The sequence below is a fragment of the Callithrix jacchus genome, chromosome 13, assembly GCF_049354715.1.
Source record: "Callithrix jacchus isolate 240 chromosome 13, calJac240_pri, whole genome shotgun sequence".
In the NCBI taxonomy this organism is placed as follows: domain Eukaryota; kingdom Metazoa; phylum Chordata; class Mammalia; order Primates; family Cebidae; genus Callithrix; species Callithrix jacchus.
Window position 1 is genome coordinate 22,861,300 of NC_133514.1, and position 13,710 is coordinate 22,875,009.

The 13,710-nt window shown below is 35.7% G+C and overlaps 1 protein-coding gene across 17 annotated transcripts in view; it reads left to right on the top strand.

The window, feature by feature from the left end:
- Positions 1–13,710, top strand: part of PSD3 (pleckstrin and Sec7 domain containing 3) — a 553,221-nt gene that overhangs the window by 450,390 nt on the left and 89,121 nt on the right. For all 17 annotated transcript variants that reach the window (XM_017963724.4, XM_078347353.1, XM_035270118.3 and 14 more), the window contains one exon: positions 6,952–7,145. In XM_017963724.4, the coding sequence (XP_017819213.3) occupies positions 6,952–7,145 (194 nt within the window). The remainder of the gene's footprint in view (positions 1–6,951; positions 7,146–13,710) is intronic.

Sequence of the window (13,710 nt, forward strand, 5' to 3'; positions counted from 1 at the left end):
CATCTTATTTCCAAACAAGGTCATATTCATAAGTACTGGGAGTTAGTACTTTAATTTCTCTTGTGGGGACTGAATTAAACTGGTAACACTAAGATTAGAGCAATGAAAGGGAAATGGGCACAGTGGTAGACTAGGACACTCTGGGCCCTTGTTTTCTCAGGGAAACTCAATAAACAAGTAAGACTGGCTGAAATAACTTCAAATGTGCTCTGACAATCAAAGATCTACAGCAACCAGACAAACTCACAATCAACAAAAAGCCACATTCAAAACAGTAGGAAATTTCAAAGCAATTTTACTTTCCCTTACCCAGCTTTCTTCACAGCATGGTATAGCATCATCCTAAGGAAGCAGCCCAATTACTTATTTCCTCCCTTGGGATGCAGGGAAGAGAGTGGAACTTGATTACAATATTCTGACCTGTCGGTGGGTGGCCCACGTGACTGGTCTCTGTTTTGCCTGAAGCAGGGATCCAAGAGGGCGTGGTGGCATAGTTTGGATCTCATACTGGCACAAACCTCAGAAGGCAGTGGTAGATGCCGTGGTACCTGATGCTGTACTTCTTACATTGTATGTTTTTGGCACCTTTCCCTAAAATCCCATTGACCTTAGCTACTTGGATTTTTTTCTGGGCTTTCTGTTTTTATACGAGTATCATGCTGTTTTGATTAGAATAGCTTTATATTTTGAAGTCAAGAAATGATGCTCCAGCTTTGTTTTTTTTTGCTCAAGATTGCTTTGGCTATTTGGAGTCTTTTCCGGTTTCCTAGAAATTTTCCTAATATTTTTTCTATCCCTGTAAAAAAATGACGTTAGAATTTGGTTAGTAGGTATATTTTAATAATATTAATTCTTGCAGTTCATGAACATAGGATATTTTTTTTTATTTATTTGTGTCTTTTTGAATTTCTTTTTTCAATGTTCTATGGGTTTTAGGGTACAAATCTTCACATCCTTGCTTAAATTTACTCCTGTTTGTTGTTTTTTCTTAAGCTTTTGTAAATGGAATTTTCTTAATTTTTTTTACTGGTATATAAAAATGCTACTAGTTGTGTGTGTTGATTTTATAATCTAAAAGTTTACTGACTTTAGCAGTTCTAACAGTTGTCGGGGAGGGGTACTTTTTACAATTTTCTATATATAAGATTATGTCAGCATCAGAAACGGTTTTACTTTCTTTTTTTCCTTGCCTAATTTCTTTGTCTAGAACTTGCACAACTATGTTGAACAAAAGTGGTGAGAGTGGTCATCTTTGTCTTGTTCTTGATCTTAAAAAAAAGGCATCCCACGTTTGGCTATGGAGTACGACGTTACCTGTGGCCTATAACAGTACCGAATCTTTTTTTTTTGAGATGGAGTCTCACTCTGTCACCCAGGTTGGAGTGCAGTGGCACGATGTCAGCTCACTGCAACCTCCACCTCCCGGGTTCAAACAGTTCTCTGCCACAGCCTCCCAATGAGCTGAGATTACGACCAGCTAATTTTTGTATTTTTGGAAGAGATGGGGTTTCACTGTCTTGGCCAGGCTGGTCTTGAACTCCTGACCTCATGAACCACCCGCCTCAACCTCTCAAAGTGCTGGGATTAAAGGTGTGAGCCATTGCGCCCAGCCCAATACTGAATCTTTGGTGATAATAGAATAATTGATTTGAAGAATAGAAATATTTCTTCCAGATTGATTCTGCTCTGTGAAAAGACCTATCATTTTTTATATTTTCATTATGCTATTTGTTGTAGCTACAAATAGTTGTTCATTGTAAAACTAAAATACGGAAACTAGAAACAACTTGATATCTTTCAGTAGATGAATAGATAAACAAACTGGCATGACCATAAAATGAAATGGTACTCTACAATAGTAGGGAACAGACTATTGATTCACATTACAATATGGATGAATCTTAAATGTATTTTGCCAAATGAAAAAAACCATTTTATATGCCATTCTGGAAAAGGCAGAACTAACTATAGGAATGGAAGACAGTTGCCAGGAATTGATGAGAAAGAGGAGTTGACCAAAAACTAGTGTGAGGGAATTTGGGGGGTGATAAGACTGCTCCGTTTGGCACTGTATTGGGTACATGACTCTATGCATTATCTAAATCCTTAAATCTGAACATCACAAGAAATGCATTTTTAAAAATGCTTATTTTTTAAGAAAAACAGCCAGGATACGATAAACACAAAGTAGAATTCAGACTCTAACAAAGGAATGTGTTTTCCACCTGACCATTGAGATGAGAATGAGAAAACTAAGAGCTTTCCATAACTTTGGAAAACAGTGTAAGACAAAAGAATATACGCAAACACTGTCCTCTAGTAGATAAATTCGTTTCTCACATGGGTATAGGCTAGCAATTTTGGAACTCTTTTATATGGTTCACTAGGGTTGAACAAATATATTTCTCATGATCATGAGAGCCAGGTTTCTCACTGTTGAAGAAGTACAGATAAGCAAGTGGGGGAAGGCTGGAATGAACCTTGTGCTGGCTCAGGTTTGGTGGTGTTAATAAGAATTAATTGGGATGGATGGATACACAAATATGTGTGTACACATGAGTATACTTATATAGACAGTTATGCATCACTCCATAAAAGCGATATGTTCTGAGAACTGTGTCATCAGGTGATTTCATCATTGTGTGAACATTGTGTTCTTACACAAACCTATATGGTACAGCCAACAATACACTTAAACTATATGGTATAGCCTATTGCTCCTAGGCTATAATCCTGTATAGCTTGTTACTGTGCCAAATACTGTAGGCAGTTGTAACACAATGGTATTTGTATATCTAAACAGAAAACCAACAGTAAGGAAAAAAATACTAACAAACATGGCATTAAAGATTTTTTTTAATGGTATACCTGTTAAGAGCATTTTACCATGAATGGAGCTTGCAGAACTGGAAGTTGCTCTGGTGAGTCAGTGAGTGAGTGAGTGGTGAATGAATCTGAAAGCCTAGGACATTACTACACACTACTGTAGACTTTATAAACACTGTACACTTAGGCTACACTAAATTTATTTTTTAAAAAGCTTTAATTATAAATTAACTTCAACATACTGTAACTTTTTTATTCATAGACTTGTTAATTTTTTGACTTTTTTGTAATAACAGCTTAACACACATTGTACAGCTATACAGAAACATTTTCTTTATATCTTCATTTTATGTGTTTTTCTATTTTTGAAATTTTACCTTTTTTACTTTTAAAAACTGTTAAAAATTAGAACACATTGGATTTTATAGACTAAGAGTTTAAATAATAAAAATAATTAGAACACAAATGCACACACTAGGGTAGGCCTACACAAGGTCAGGATCATCAATATCACTGTCTTTCACCTCATATATTGTCCCACTAGAATGTCTTCAGGGGCAATAACATGTATGAAGCTGTCTTCTCCTATTATAACAAAGCCTTTTATTTTATTTTATTTTAAGTTCTGGCATACATGTGCAGAACATGCAGATTTGTTACATAGGTATACAAGTGCCACAGTGGTTTGCTCCACCTATCAATGTGTCATCTAAGTTTTAAGACCTGTATGCGTTAGGTATTTTTCCTGATGCTCTCCCTCCCCTTCAACCCAACCCTTAACAGGCCCCAATATGTGATATTCCCCTCCCTGTGTCCAAATGTTCTCATTGTTCAACTCCCACTTGTAAGTGAGAACATGTGGTGTTTGGTTTTCTGTTGATGTGTTAGTTTGCTGAGGATGATTTCCAGCTTCATCCATGTCCCTGCAAAGAACATGAATTCATTCTTTTTAATGGCTGCATAGTATTCCATGGTACATATGTGCCACATTTTCTTTATCCAGTCTATCACTGGTCAACATTTGGGTTGGTTCCAAGTCATTGCTGTTATCAATAGTGCAAAGCCTTCTCCTAGAACACCTCCTGAAGGACCTGCTTTTACAGTTAACCTGTTGTACAGTTAACTTTTTTTTTTTTTTGAGACGGAGTTGCCGCTCTTGTTACCCAGGCTGGAGTGCAATGGCGCGATCTCGGCTCACCGCAACCTCCGCCTCCTGGGTTCAGGCAATTCTTCTGCCTCAGCCTCCTGAGTAGCTGGGATTACAGGCACACGCCACCATGCCCAGCTAATTTTTTGTATTTTTAGTAGAGAGGGGGTTTCACCATGTTGATCAGGATGGTCTCGATCTCTTGACCTCGTGATCCACCCGCCTCAGCCTCCCAAAGTGCTGGGATTACAGGCTTGAGCCACTGCGCCCAGCAAGTTTTTTTTTTAATAAATAGAAGTAGGATACTCTAACAATGGAAAGCATACTGTAGTAAATATTAGACAATGGGAATTTTTTTGGCTGCATTATAATCTTACAGGACCATGGTTGTATATTGTATGCTGTCCATCATTGACCATAACATTGTTGTATGGTACATGGCTATATCTCCCTAGTGTTGTCTATTGAGAGGACCCTAAAGCAATGAGCAGACCTAGCCCCTAGATTTGGTTTGTAAATACTATTCTCCAGTAAGAAGAACCAAGACTCCTTGGAGAAGTGATTAATTTCAGGGCCAGGACAAGAAAAATTCAAGATGAGCTTCGAGACATTTTGTGGTACCTGAAAGTAAAGAAGTACATTAGAAGATGAGGCATGTTCACAGAACATAGGAGCATACCTTATTATAATATCCAATGGCCAAAGCTGGAACAATTTGAGCAATAACTTAAATAACAATAGTATTTGATTATAATCTAAAGAATAAAACAAATATCCACGTGTCCATACATACAGAAAAATTTCAATTAATAATGTAGAATAAATGAGGTAGCCATTGAAACACCATAATAATAGTTGTTACAAGATCCCCTAATGAATGTTAAAGTTACTGGGTAAAAGAGAACTAGAATATTTGCACAGTTACAAGGTATCTCCCCCAAAACACTTACAAAGCTAAATAGTAACTTTACAGTAGAGAAACATGTGGGATACTACCTTAACCAAGTGATCATGGTTAATTATAACCAATAATAAAACTTGTCCACTGGACCTAATGCATTGAGAAGGGTACATCATCTATGTGAAATCTTTCCCCAAAAATGCATAACCTCAATCCAGTCATGAGAAAACATCAAAAAAACCTAAACTGAGAAGATTCCACAAGATAACTGACAAACACTCTTCAAAGTGTTGAGGTCATAAAGGACAAGGGAAGACTGAGGAACTGATATGAACTGGAAGACATGATGACAAAATGCACTGTGGGATCATGGATAGGATCCTAGACTAGGAAAAAAAATTGATAAACTGGTGAAATCCAAATAAAGTCAAGTGTAATTCATAGTATTGAACTTATGTTAATTTTTTAGTTTTGAAACTTTTTACTGTAGTTATTCATATATGTTAACATTTGGAGAATGCTGGGCATAGGGGAATTCTATCCTTCACAAATCTAAACTTCTTTCAAAATAAAAGTAAAATGTCAATTTGTTATGAAAATCCAATTTTGTTTTCACGTATCTCACAATTACTGATAAAATACCAATAAAGGAAAAAAAGGCTGTTTTTCTCAGATCACCATCATTATCAAGCAGTTTCAGTTTTGTGACATATTTGAAATATGTTTTGGTTATTGGCAAACTATGAATCTGGCAAAGGTCTAATATCCAGCATCTATAAGGAACTTAAACAATTCAAGCAAAAAAACCAACCCCACTAAAAGAGTGGGCAAAGGACATGAACAGACGCTTGTCAAAATATACAAATGGCCAATAAACATATGAAAAAAATACCCAAAATTACTAATCATTGGAGAAATACAAATCAAAGTCACAATTTGATAACATCTCACACCAGTCAGAATGACTGTTATTAAAAATAATAATAATAACAGATGCTGGTGAGGCTGCAGAGAAAATAGAAAACTTATACATCATTGTTGAGAATGTAAATTAGTCCAGCTACTGTGGAAAGCAGTTTTTAAGTACTTTCTTAGAGTATGTAAAAAAGAACTACTGTTCAACCCCACAATCCCATTACTGGTTATATATCTAAAGGAAAATAAATCATTCCACCAAAAAAAAAAAAAAAAAACCACATCTACTCATAAGTTTATTGCAGACCTATTCACAAAGCAAAATCATGGAATTAATCTAGGTGCCGTCAGTGATAAATTGGATAGAAAAAATGTGGTACATAAACACCATGGAATACTATGCAGCTATTGAAAAAGAATGAAATCATGTCTTTTGCAGCAATGAGGATGCAGCTGTAGGCCATTATTCTAAGTGAATTAATTCAGGAACAGAATACCAAATTCTCACTTGTAAGTGGAAGCTAAACACTGAGTACACATGGACATAAAGTTGGGAACAATAGACGCTGGGGACTACTTTTATGGTGATTGAGAAAGTAGCAGCTGTGACATGCCAAAGCACTGTGCGTGGCACCCCCATTCTAATTCATAATAGCTTTGCGTGGGGGTTATTTGGGAGATACTGTTTACTATTATCCATTGGGCTCACTCTAACACTTTTGCTGTTTTCCATATACCTAGTTCTATGCTAGACCCTGAAATACATTAAGTCAAAATCATGATTCCTGCCAATAAAAATCCCACTTGTTTAAAAGAAGACAAACATAAAAGCATTGTAATGGGTGAAAAGACCAGATTTTAGAGATTTTATGATCATATGTTTATTATCTCTTCATTAGTAAATCTGGCATTGGATATTTATTTAAACTCATTTATTTATTTCCTTATCGGTAATAGAGGATATTAATATCAGTCTTATAAGATATTACCGTGATCATTCATGCCTGGCACATAGACATTTAACAAATGGTGGCTATTATCACGGTGGTGGTTATAAAAAATGATAGGCCATTGGAATATAACGTTTTTTATGGTAAGTAATGTTTTTCTTTGAATATTATGGTAGGTGCTTGACTCAGTCTTTGTGCTTTCTCCCTTTTAGAGATGATGAAGAGAAAAAGAAGTCTCCCTCAGAAGGTACTGATGAGAAAGCTAATGGAACACATCCAAAGACCATCAGTCGTATTGGAAGTACAACCAACCCATTTTTGGACATTCCTCATGATCCAAATGCTGCTGTGTACAAAAGTGGATTCTTGGCTCGGAAAATCCACGCAGATATGGATGGAAAGAAGAGTAAGCATTGTGTTGTCATTTTCTATTTCATTTATTTCATCTTTATGCTCAAAATTTAAAGTGAATTTATCTGAAAGTCAAGGATGAAGAAAATTATGTTTATTTATAGACATATTATTGAAATTTGAAAAAGCCTCTAACCCTAAATTAAATATCCAGTGTGGCACGTGATCTTCTCTAAGCAGAATCATAGAACTTTAGAAATGGAAAACGTCTTACAGTTTATTTATTTTCTAGCCTTTCATTCATTTATTTAGTCATGGCTTCTACGAACAACACTGACTACCTACTGTACCAGGCACCAGAAATATAGTGGTGAGCAAGATGGACAAGGTTTCTGTCTTCATGAAGTTTACATTTCTGGTGGTTGAGGGAAAGGTTAAATTTGCAGAGCATAGAAAAATTAATGGTATAAGATCCCAGAGACAAAGATGGAGGGAGGGAATTCATATCCAGCACATATGTGGAACGACTGACCTTTAATTAGGTGGACAGGTGAGATGGAGGAGAACATTTTATAATTAGTTTGGGGAACTTGAAGGCTTCTGATATCTCTGTGCAGTATGAGGCATGATTATCTTCATAGATGATGATATTAGAAGTTTGAGAGGAATGGAGCATGCTTATATAGTTAGAATAATCTTTGCAAAGTGAAGTGGCAATTTGATATAGTTGAACAGAATAAGGTAATATGACATGTTGCTCAGAATTACCTTTGGGGTGAAGAGATGGATAGCACCACTGTTTCTATCTGTGGCTGGATCTTTTTCCTTAATGTGTTAGCATATTCTGTTAACTTGCAGTTGAGAGAAACATTGCAGTGGAGTGGCTTTGACATGGACTTAGCAATGATGAACAAATTTCTTAATGTTCCCAAGATCTTTAAGACTCCACCCACCACATTTTTGGTGCATCTTGTTACTAGGTTACTAGACTACTTAATTTTATTTCACAACATTGTGTCAGAGTTCATATAGTTGTAAGTGACAGCAAGTCACTCTATGCTAGAAAAAGGGCACACCTGAAAATGAAAATGGACTGTCACCAGGATGTATACTCCATTTCTCTCTCTGCATGATTTTGTGTGTCAGCATTATTCTTTGGAATGAGGTCCTTTATACATGGTTATTAGCAGCACTGTAGATCATGTGTTTAATTTTGACACTGAAGAGGATTCTTCTTCTTCCCTAACTTCTGACTTAGTCTATTCTAGGACAGGATTCTGACTTGTATCACTGATAGGATGGAATATTATGATTGACAGCCCCCACTTGCTTGCAATGTCAAGAGGAATGAAATACTTGCCTCAGAGATTGGGAGTTCTTGGCACACGAAGTATTAGATACCCATTTATTTCTTTCCAGCGTGCACACACACCCTTCTTCATACGTTGAATAATGCTTTTGCCAAACATTGCAGTTTTCCTTTTATAACCACAAATATACCATCTCTCTGTAACATACCTGTCATGCTGCATCTTCTGTTTCCAAGGCTAAGATTTATTGATTGTGTTCATTCCCCTCAGTCAGATATGGATGGCACTTCAATCTATAGGCTAAGTGAAAAGTGTGAAAATACAGTTGTCCCTTAATATCTGTAGGGGGTTAATTCCAGGACCTCTCACAGGTACCAAAATCCAAGGACATTCAAGTCCCTGATATAAAATGGCATAGTATTTGCATATAACTGATGCATATCCTCCCATATACTTTAAACTATCTCTAGATTACTTATAATATCTAACACTATGGAAATAGTTGTTATGTTATCTTGTATTCTTTGGGGAGTAATGACAAGGAAAATTGTCTGTACATATTCAGTACAGACAAAATTTTGGAGGAAACATTTTCCATCCACCATTGGTTAAATCCACAGATGCAGAACCCACAGACATGGAGGGCTGACTGTATCTGACATAACTCACATAAAGTACTAGAGAACAAAAAAAAAAACTGAGTAATTCCAATTCAAGAAAAGGCAAAACAGTTGTCACTTACTCAGAGTATATACTATATCCTGCTAGACAGGGATACCAAAGTGAACCCATGTGAGCATCTTTTTATTGACTCACTTTATAGCAATGGGTTGACTTAATTGGTTAGTTTATTCCAAAGTCCCCAGGTTCTACTGATGAAATTTTGTCTGTCCATTGTTTTCCTAGACCAAGTAGCCCAAGAAACCTCCTCTATTGGAGGATTCTCCTGGTAGAAGCTCTTCTCCCTCAGCAGCCTAGTACATATGAATATAGATTCAGAACCTGAGGATTGCTTAGCAGTACCTGAGGATTGCTTAGCAGTTGAGACATCCCAAGACTAGAAATTTTTCTAGGCCAGTATATCTTCTTTAAAGCCTTAGTTAACTATCTTGAGAATTTCTGGTTGGTTAAGTAAGTTTTAAGTGTCATGGGGCTTTGTCTTTGTAGCAATTTAGGAAGTTCTTCCTGTTTTCCAAAGGTAACTCCCTCTGCTTGTGTTTCTATCTCTGTTCCTCCCTCAGAACAAAGGGGAAAATATATGGGTCAGTGAAGACAATGCCCATCTCCAGGCTTTTTTCCTGTCAATTGCTTTATCATTGGAAGACTTTTAACCTCTGTTTTTCATGGGGCTATCAGGAGGAGCCTGGAGGTTTCAGCTGCTTTTAATTCCTCAGGCTCTTCCTGGATATCCCCATTCCAATTTCCCATGGTTTCCAAATCACATTAATGTTGGCAGATAATTCAGCCTTATAATATAGAATGCACATGATTTCTAATAATTTACAGAAACTAAAATTCACCAATTTAGAGTATATAGTTTGAGTTATATAAAATGTATACAGTTATATAATCATGAATACAATTAAGATAAATAACATTTCCATTACCCAAAAATTTAACTGTACTTTTTATAGTAATTGTTTCTCCTCTTACTCCCAGCCTATGACAGTTGTAACAGGCAATTATCTGTCTTTGGGCCCTATACTTATGCCTTTTCTAAAATTGCAATAAATGGAATCATAGGACTATTTTGTGACTGGCTTCATTCACTTAGTGTTATTCTTTGCAGATTCGTGGATAATGTTAGGCATTGTGTGAATTAAGTTTCTCTCTTCTTATTGCTTAATAAGTATTTCATTATTTGGATATCCCACAGTTTACTGATTCATCAGCTGAACATTTGGATTGTTTCCAATATTAAGCTATTATAAATAAAGCCACTATGGACTTTCACGTATAAGTTTTCTTTTTTACATGTACATATGTTTTCATTTCTTTTCAGAAGTTACCTAGGAGTAAACAAGTAAGATTGCTGCACCATATGCTAAATATGTTTAACTTCCTAAGAAATCTCTAAAGTTTCTATGCCATTTTGCATTCCTTACACCTATGTATATTATGTCTTCTTGATGATTTGACACTTTTGTCATGAAATGATGTTCCTCACCCCTGGTTATATTTCTTATTTTAAAGTCTACTTTCTCTTTTTTTTTTTTTTTGAGATGGAGTTTTGCTCTTGTTACCCCAGGCTGGAGTGCAATGGCATGATCTTGGCTCACCGCAACCTCCGCCTCCTGGGTTCAAGCAATTCTCCCGCCTCAGCCTCCTGAGTAGCTGGGATTACAGGCATGCACCACCATGCCCAGCTAATTTTTTGTATTTTTTTTTTTAGTAGTGACGGGGTTTCACCATGTTGACCAGGATAGTCTCGATCTCCTGACCTTGTGATCCACCCGCCTCGGCTTCCCAAAGTGCTGGGATTACAGGCTTGAGCCACTGCACTCAGCAGTGAAGTCTACTTTCTCTAATATTAACATAGCCACTCTAATTTCCTTTTTAGTTTTTGCATGTTCTATAAATTTTTTTTCTAGCTTTATATTGTTAATTTATGATTGTATCTTTAAAATTGCTTTCTGTTATGTGGAATATTGGTGTGTCTTGCTTTTTATTCTAAATCACAATATCTGTCTTTTAATTACAGTGCTTATGCCACTTACTTTTATACTAGTTATTGGTATAGTTGACGTTAAATCCGCTGTTTTACTGTTGGTTTTTATTGATGCCATCTGTTCTTTTCCTTTCTTGTGTAGGATTGTTTTTTGTGCGTGATTCTGTTTTTTGTCACTATTGGCCTATTTGTTGTACCTCTTTAATTATTTTAGTGTTTGCTGCAAGGTTTACAGTATACATTTTTAACTTGTCACAGTTCACCTTCAAATTGTACTGTTTCATGTATAGTTTGAGGCCCTTATTTCAGGTTAATTCTCCTTATCTCTTCCTAGCCTTTGTGATGTTGTCCTTTATTTTAATTTTATGTACTAAAACTTACAGTAGTTCATTGTTAACATTTTCGCTTTAAACAGAAACCTTTCTTTACTTTTACCCCTACATACTTGCTGTCAGGAATTTTTCACATGTTCTATCAGCATGAAAATATCTTTATTTTCACCTTAATTTTAGAAATTTATATTCTGGATACAGAATTCTTTGGCAAGTTTTTTTTTTCCTTTCAGTACTTTAAAGATGATGTTTCAGTTTCCCTGCCCTGCAGGATTTCAGACAAAAAAGCCTGCTATCATTGTTATCTTTGTTCCTCTGTACCTAAGATGGCTTTTTCCCCTGACTATGAATGCTTTCAAAACTTTTCTATCTCTAGTTTTCATCTATTTTATTATGCGATGCCTTAGTGTGATTTTCTTTGTGTTTTCCTTATTTGGTGTTTTTGGGGTTTTTGGATTTATAGATTTATTTTTTTTTCAGCCATTATTTCTTAAAGCACCCACTCCTCTTATGGGACTTGTTTCCTGTATGATACTTGTTTCCTGTATGATAGCATGATACTCAGTGCTATCTGAAGAGTTTACTGAAGCTCTTTCTAATATTTTTAACTCTGTGATTTCATTACTTGATTTTGATAATTTTTATTCTTCATTTACTTCATTTTTCATTTCATAAACAGCGTGTTTATCTTTGAAGTTCAACTACGGTCCATTTTATATCCTCCATTTCTCTCCTCATCGGGTTGGTGTTTTTTTTAATGTCCTTGTATATATTTTTTCTGTTTATAATTGCATTTTTAAAATTCTTCTCTTTGATTCCCTTGCTTTCTCTAATTTCTGCAACTGTTGCATTAATTTTTTTCTGCTGACTTTAGTCATAGTTTTTTTTTTCTTTTTCTTTGGATTCCTTGTAGTTTTATTTGAGTGCCAGACATTGTGAATTTTCCATTTTTCAGGTGCTGCTTTTAGTTGTATCCATTTTTTTAAAAATTGGATTTTCTCCTGGTGTGCAGGTAATTAACTGAACTCTTTAGAGGCTTGCCTTTATCCTTTGTTCTGGTGGATCCAGAGCAATCTTTATTCTGGGACTTATTTATTTCCACTAATAAGGCATTCTTACTCTTCTTCAGCCTCTTTCCAATGCACCATGTATTACAAAGTCTATGCACTCTTGCTCATGAAAACATAAACTCTTCTTAGCCATGTGTGGGCTCTTGAAATTATTCATCCCACATTATTTTTCTTATGCCTTGAGTTATTTCTTTTCATTTGTGCTAAGATGGATGCTACAGCCAAGATCAGAGGATTCCTCTGCAGGTCTTCAGAGATACCTGTTTTTGTAATTCTCTCCTCTCTTTTACTGGGGTTTTCAAATTCTAGCCCTCTGAGCATCACTAAACTGCTTTTTTATCTCCTCAACTCAGCATGACTCCCAGGCTCTGTTTAGGTACCCTTTTCACTATTGGAACTGAGACACTCTCTGTAAGCAGCAAGCTAGTCTTACCTCATTTGTTTCCTTCTCTTCAGAATCATAATCTAGTGTTGTCTGTTTTGAAATTTCTAAAAACTTCTGTTTTATATACATACAGAGACTTTTTTAAACTTATTATAGTAGAGCAGATTCTGTAGCAGTTACTGTTTCATGGGCATAAGTAGAACTAAGCTGATTTATGATCCCTTTTGTTAAGAAATGTCTTTCTAGTCACTTCCTGCTTTAAGACCTTAATGTTTACTGAGCTATGAAACTAATAAGGAATTCTAAGCATCCAGGTGAAAGCAAACTGTCTAGTTATATACTTGGAGATGCAGAAAAAGTTTTGTTTCCTTCCTTTCTAACCTCTTCCCCTCATTTGTTGGATTTTCAGTCATGTCTGGCTGAATGGGTTTATCTAATTGTTCAGTTTCTGCTTCTTCTTGGAAATCTACCAGCATGCCTCAATTGTTTCTGAGTGTTTTTGTCTTCCTCTTTTGAGAGATGGTCACTATAAACAAATTAGAGAAATGTTTTATAGTAAGGACTTATAGATAGCATGCTATGAAACACATCACTTTTTATTTACATTACATAGAAAAACATTAAAACAACAGTGGGGCTTTCCTGGAATAGGAGCTTCAAATAATTCTGAGAATCCTGCATGCTGCTTTTTGGATGTAAAAAGTAAGCATGTTCACTATACCTAGGTCTGTATTACATTTGCACATATATGTAAACACCAGGTGCCCTGATAACAAATATTACAAAAAGTGTTTAATAAGTGAAGACTTGAATCAAAGCTGTATGGAAAGATTATTTTCTCTTAAATGCTGATAA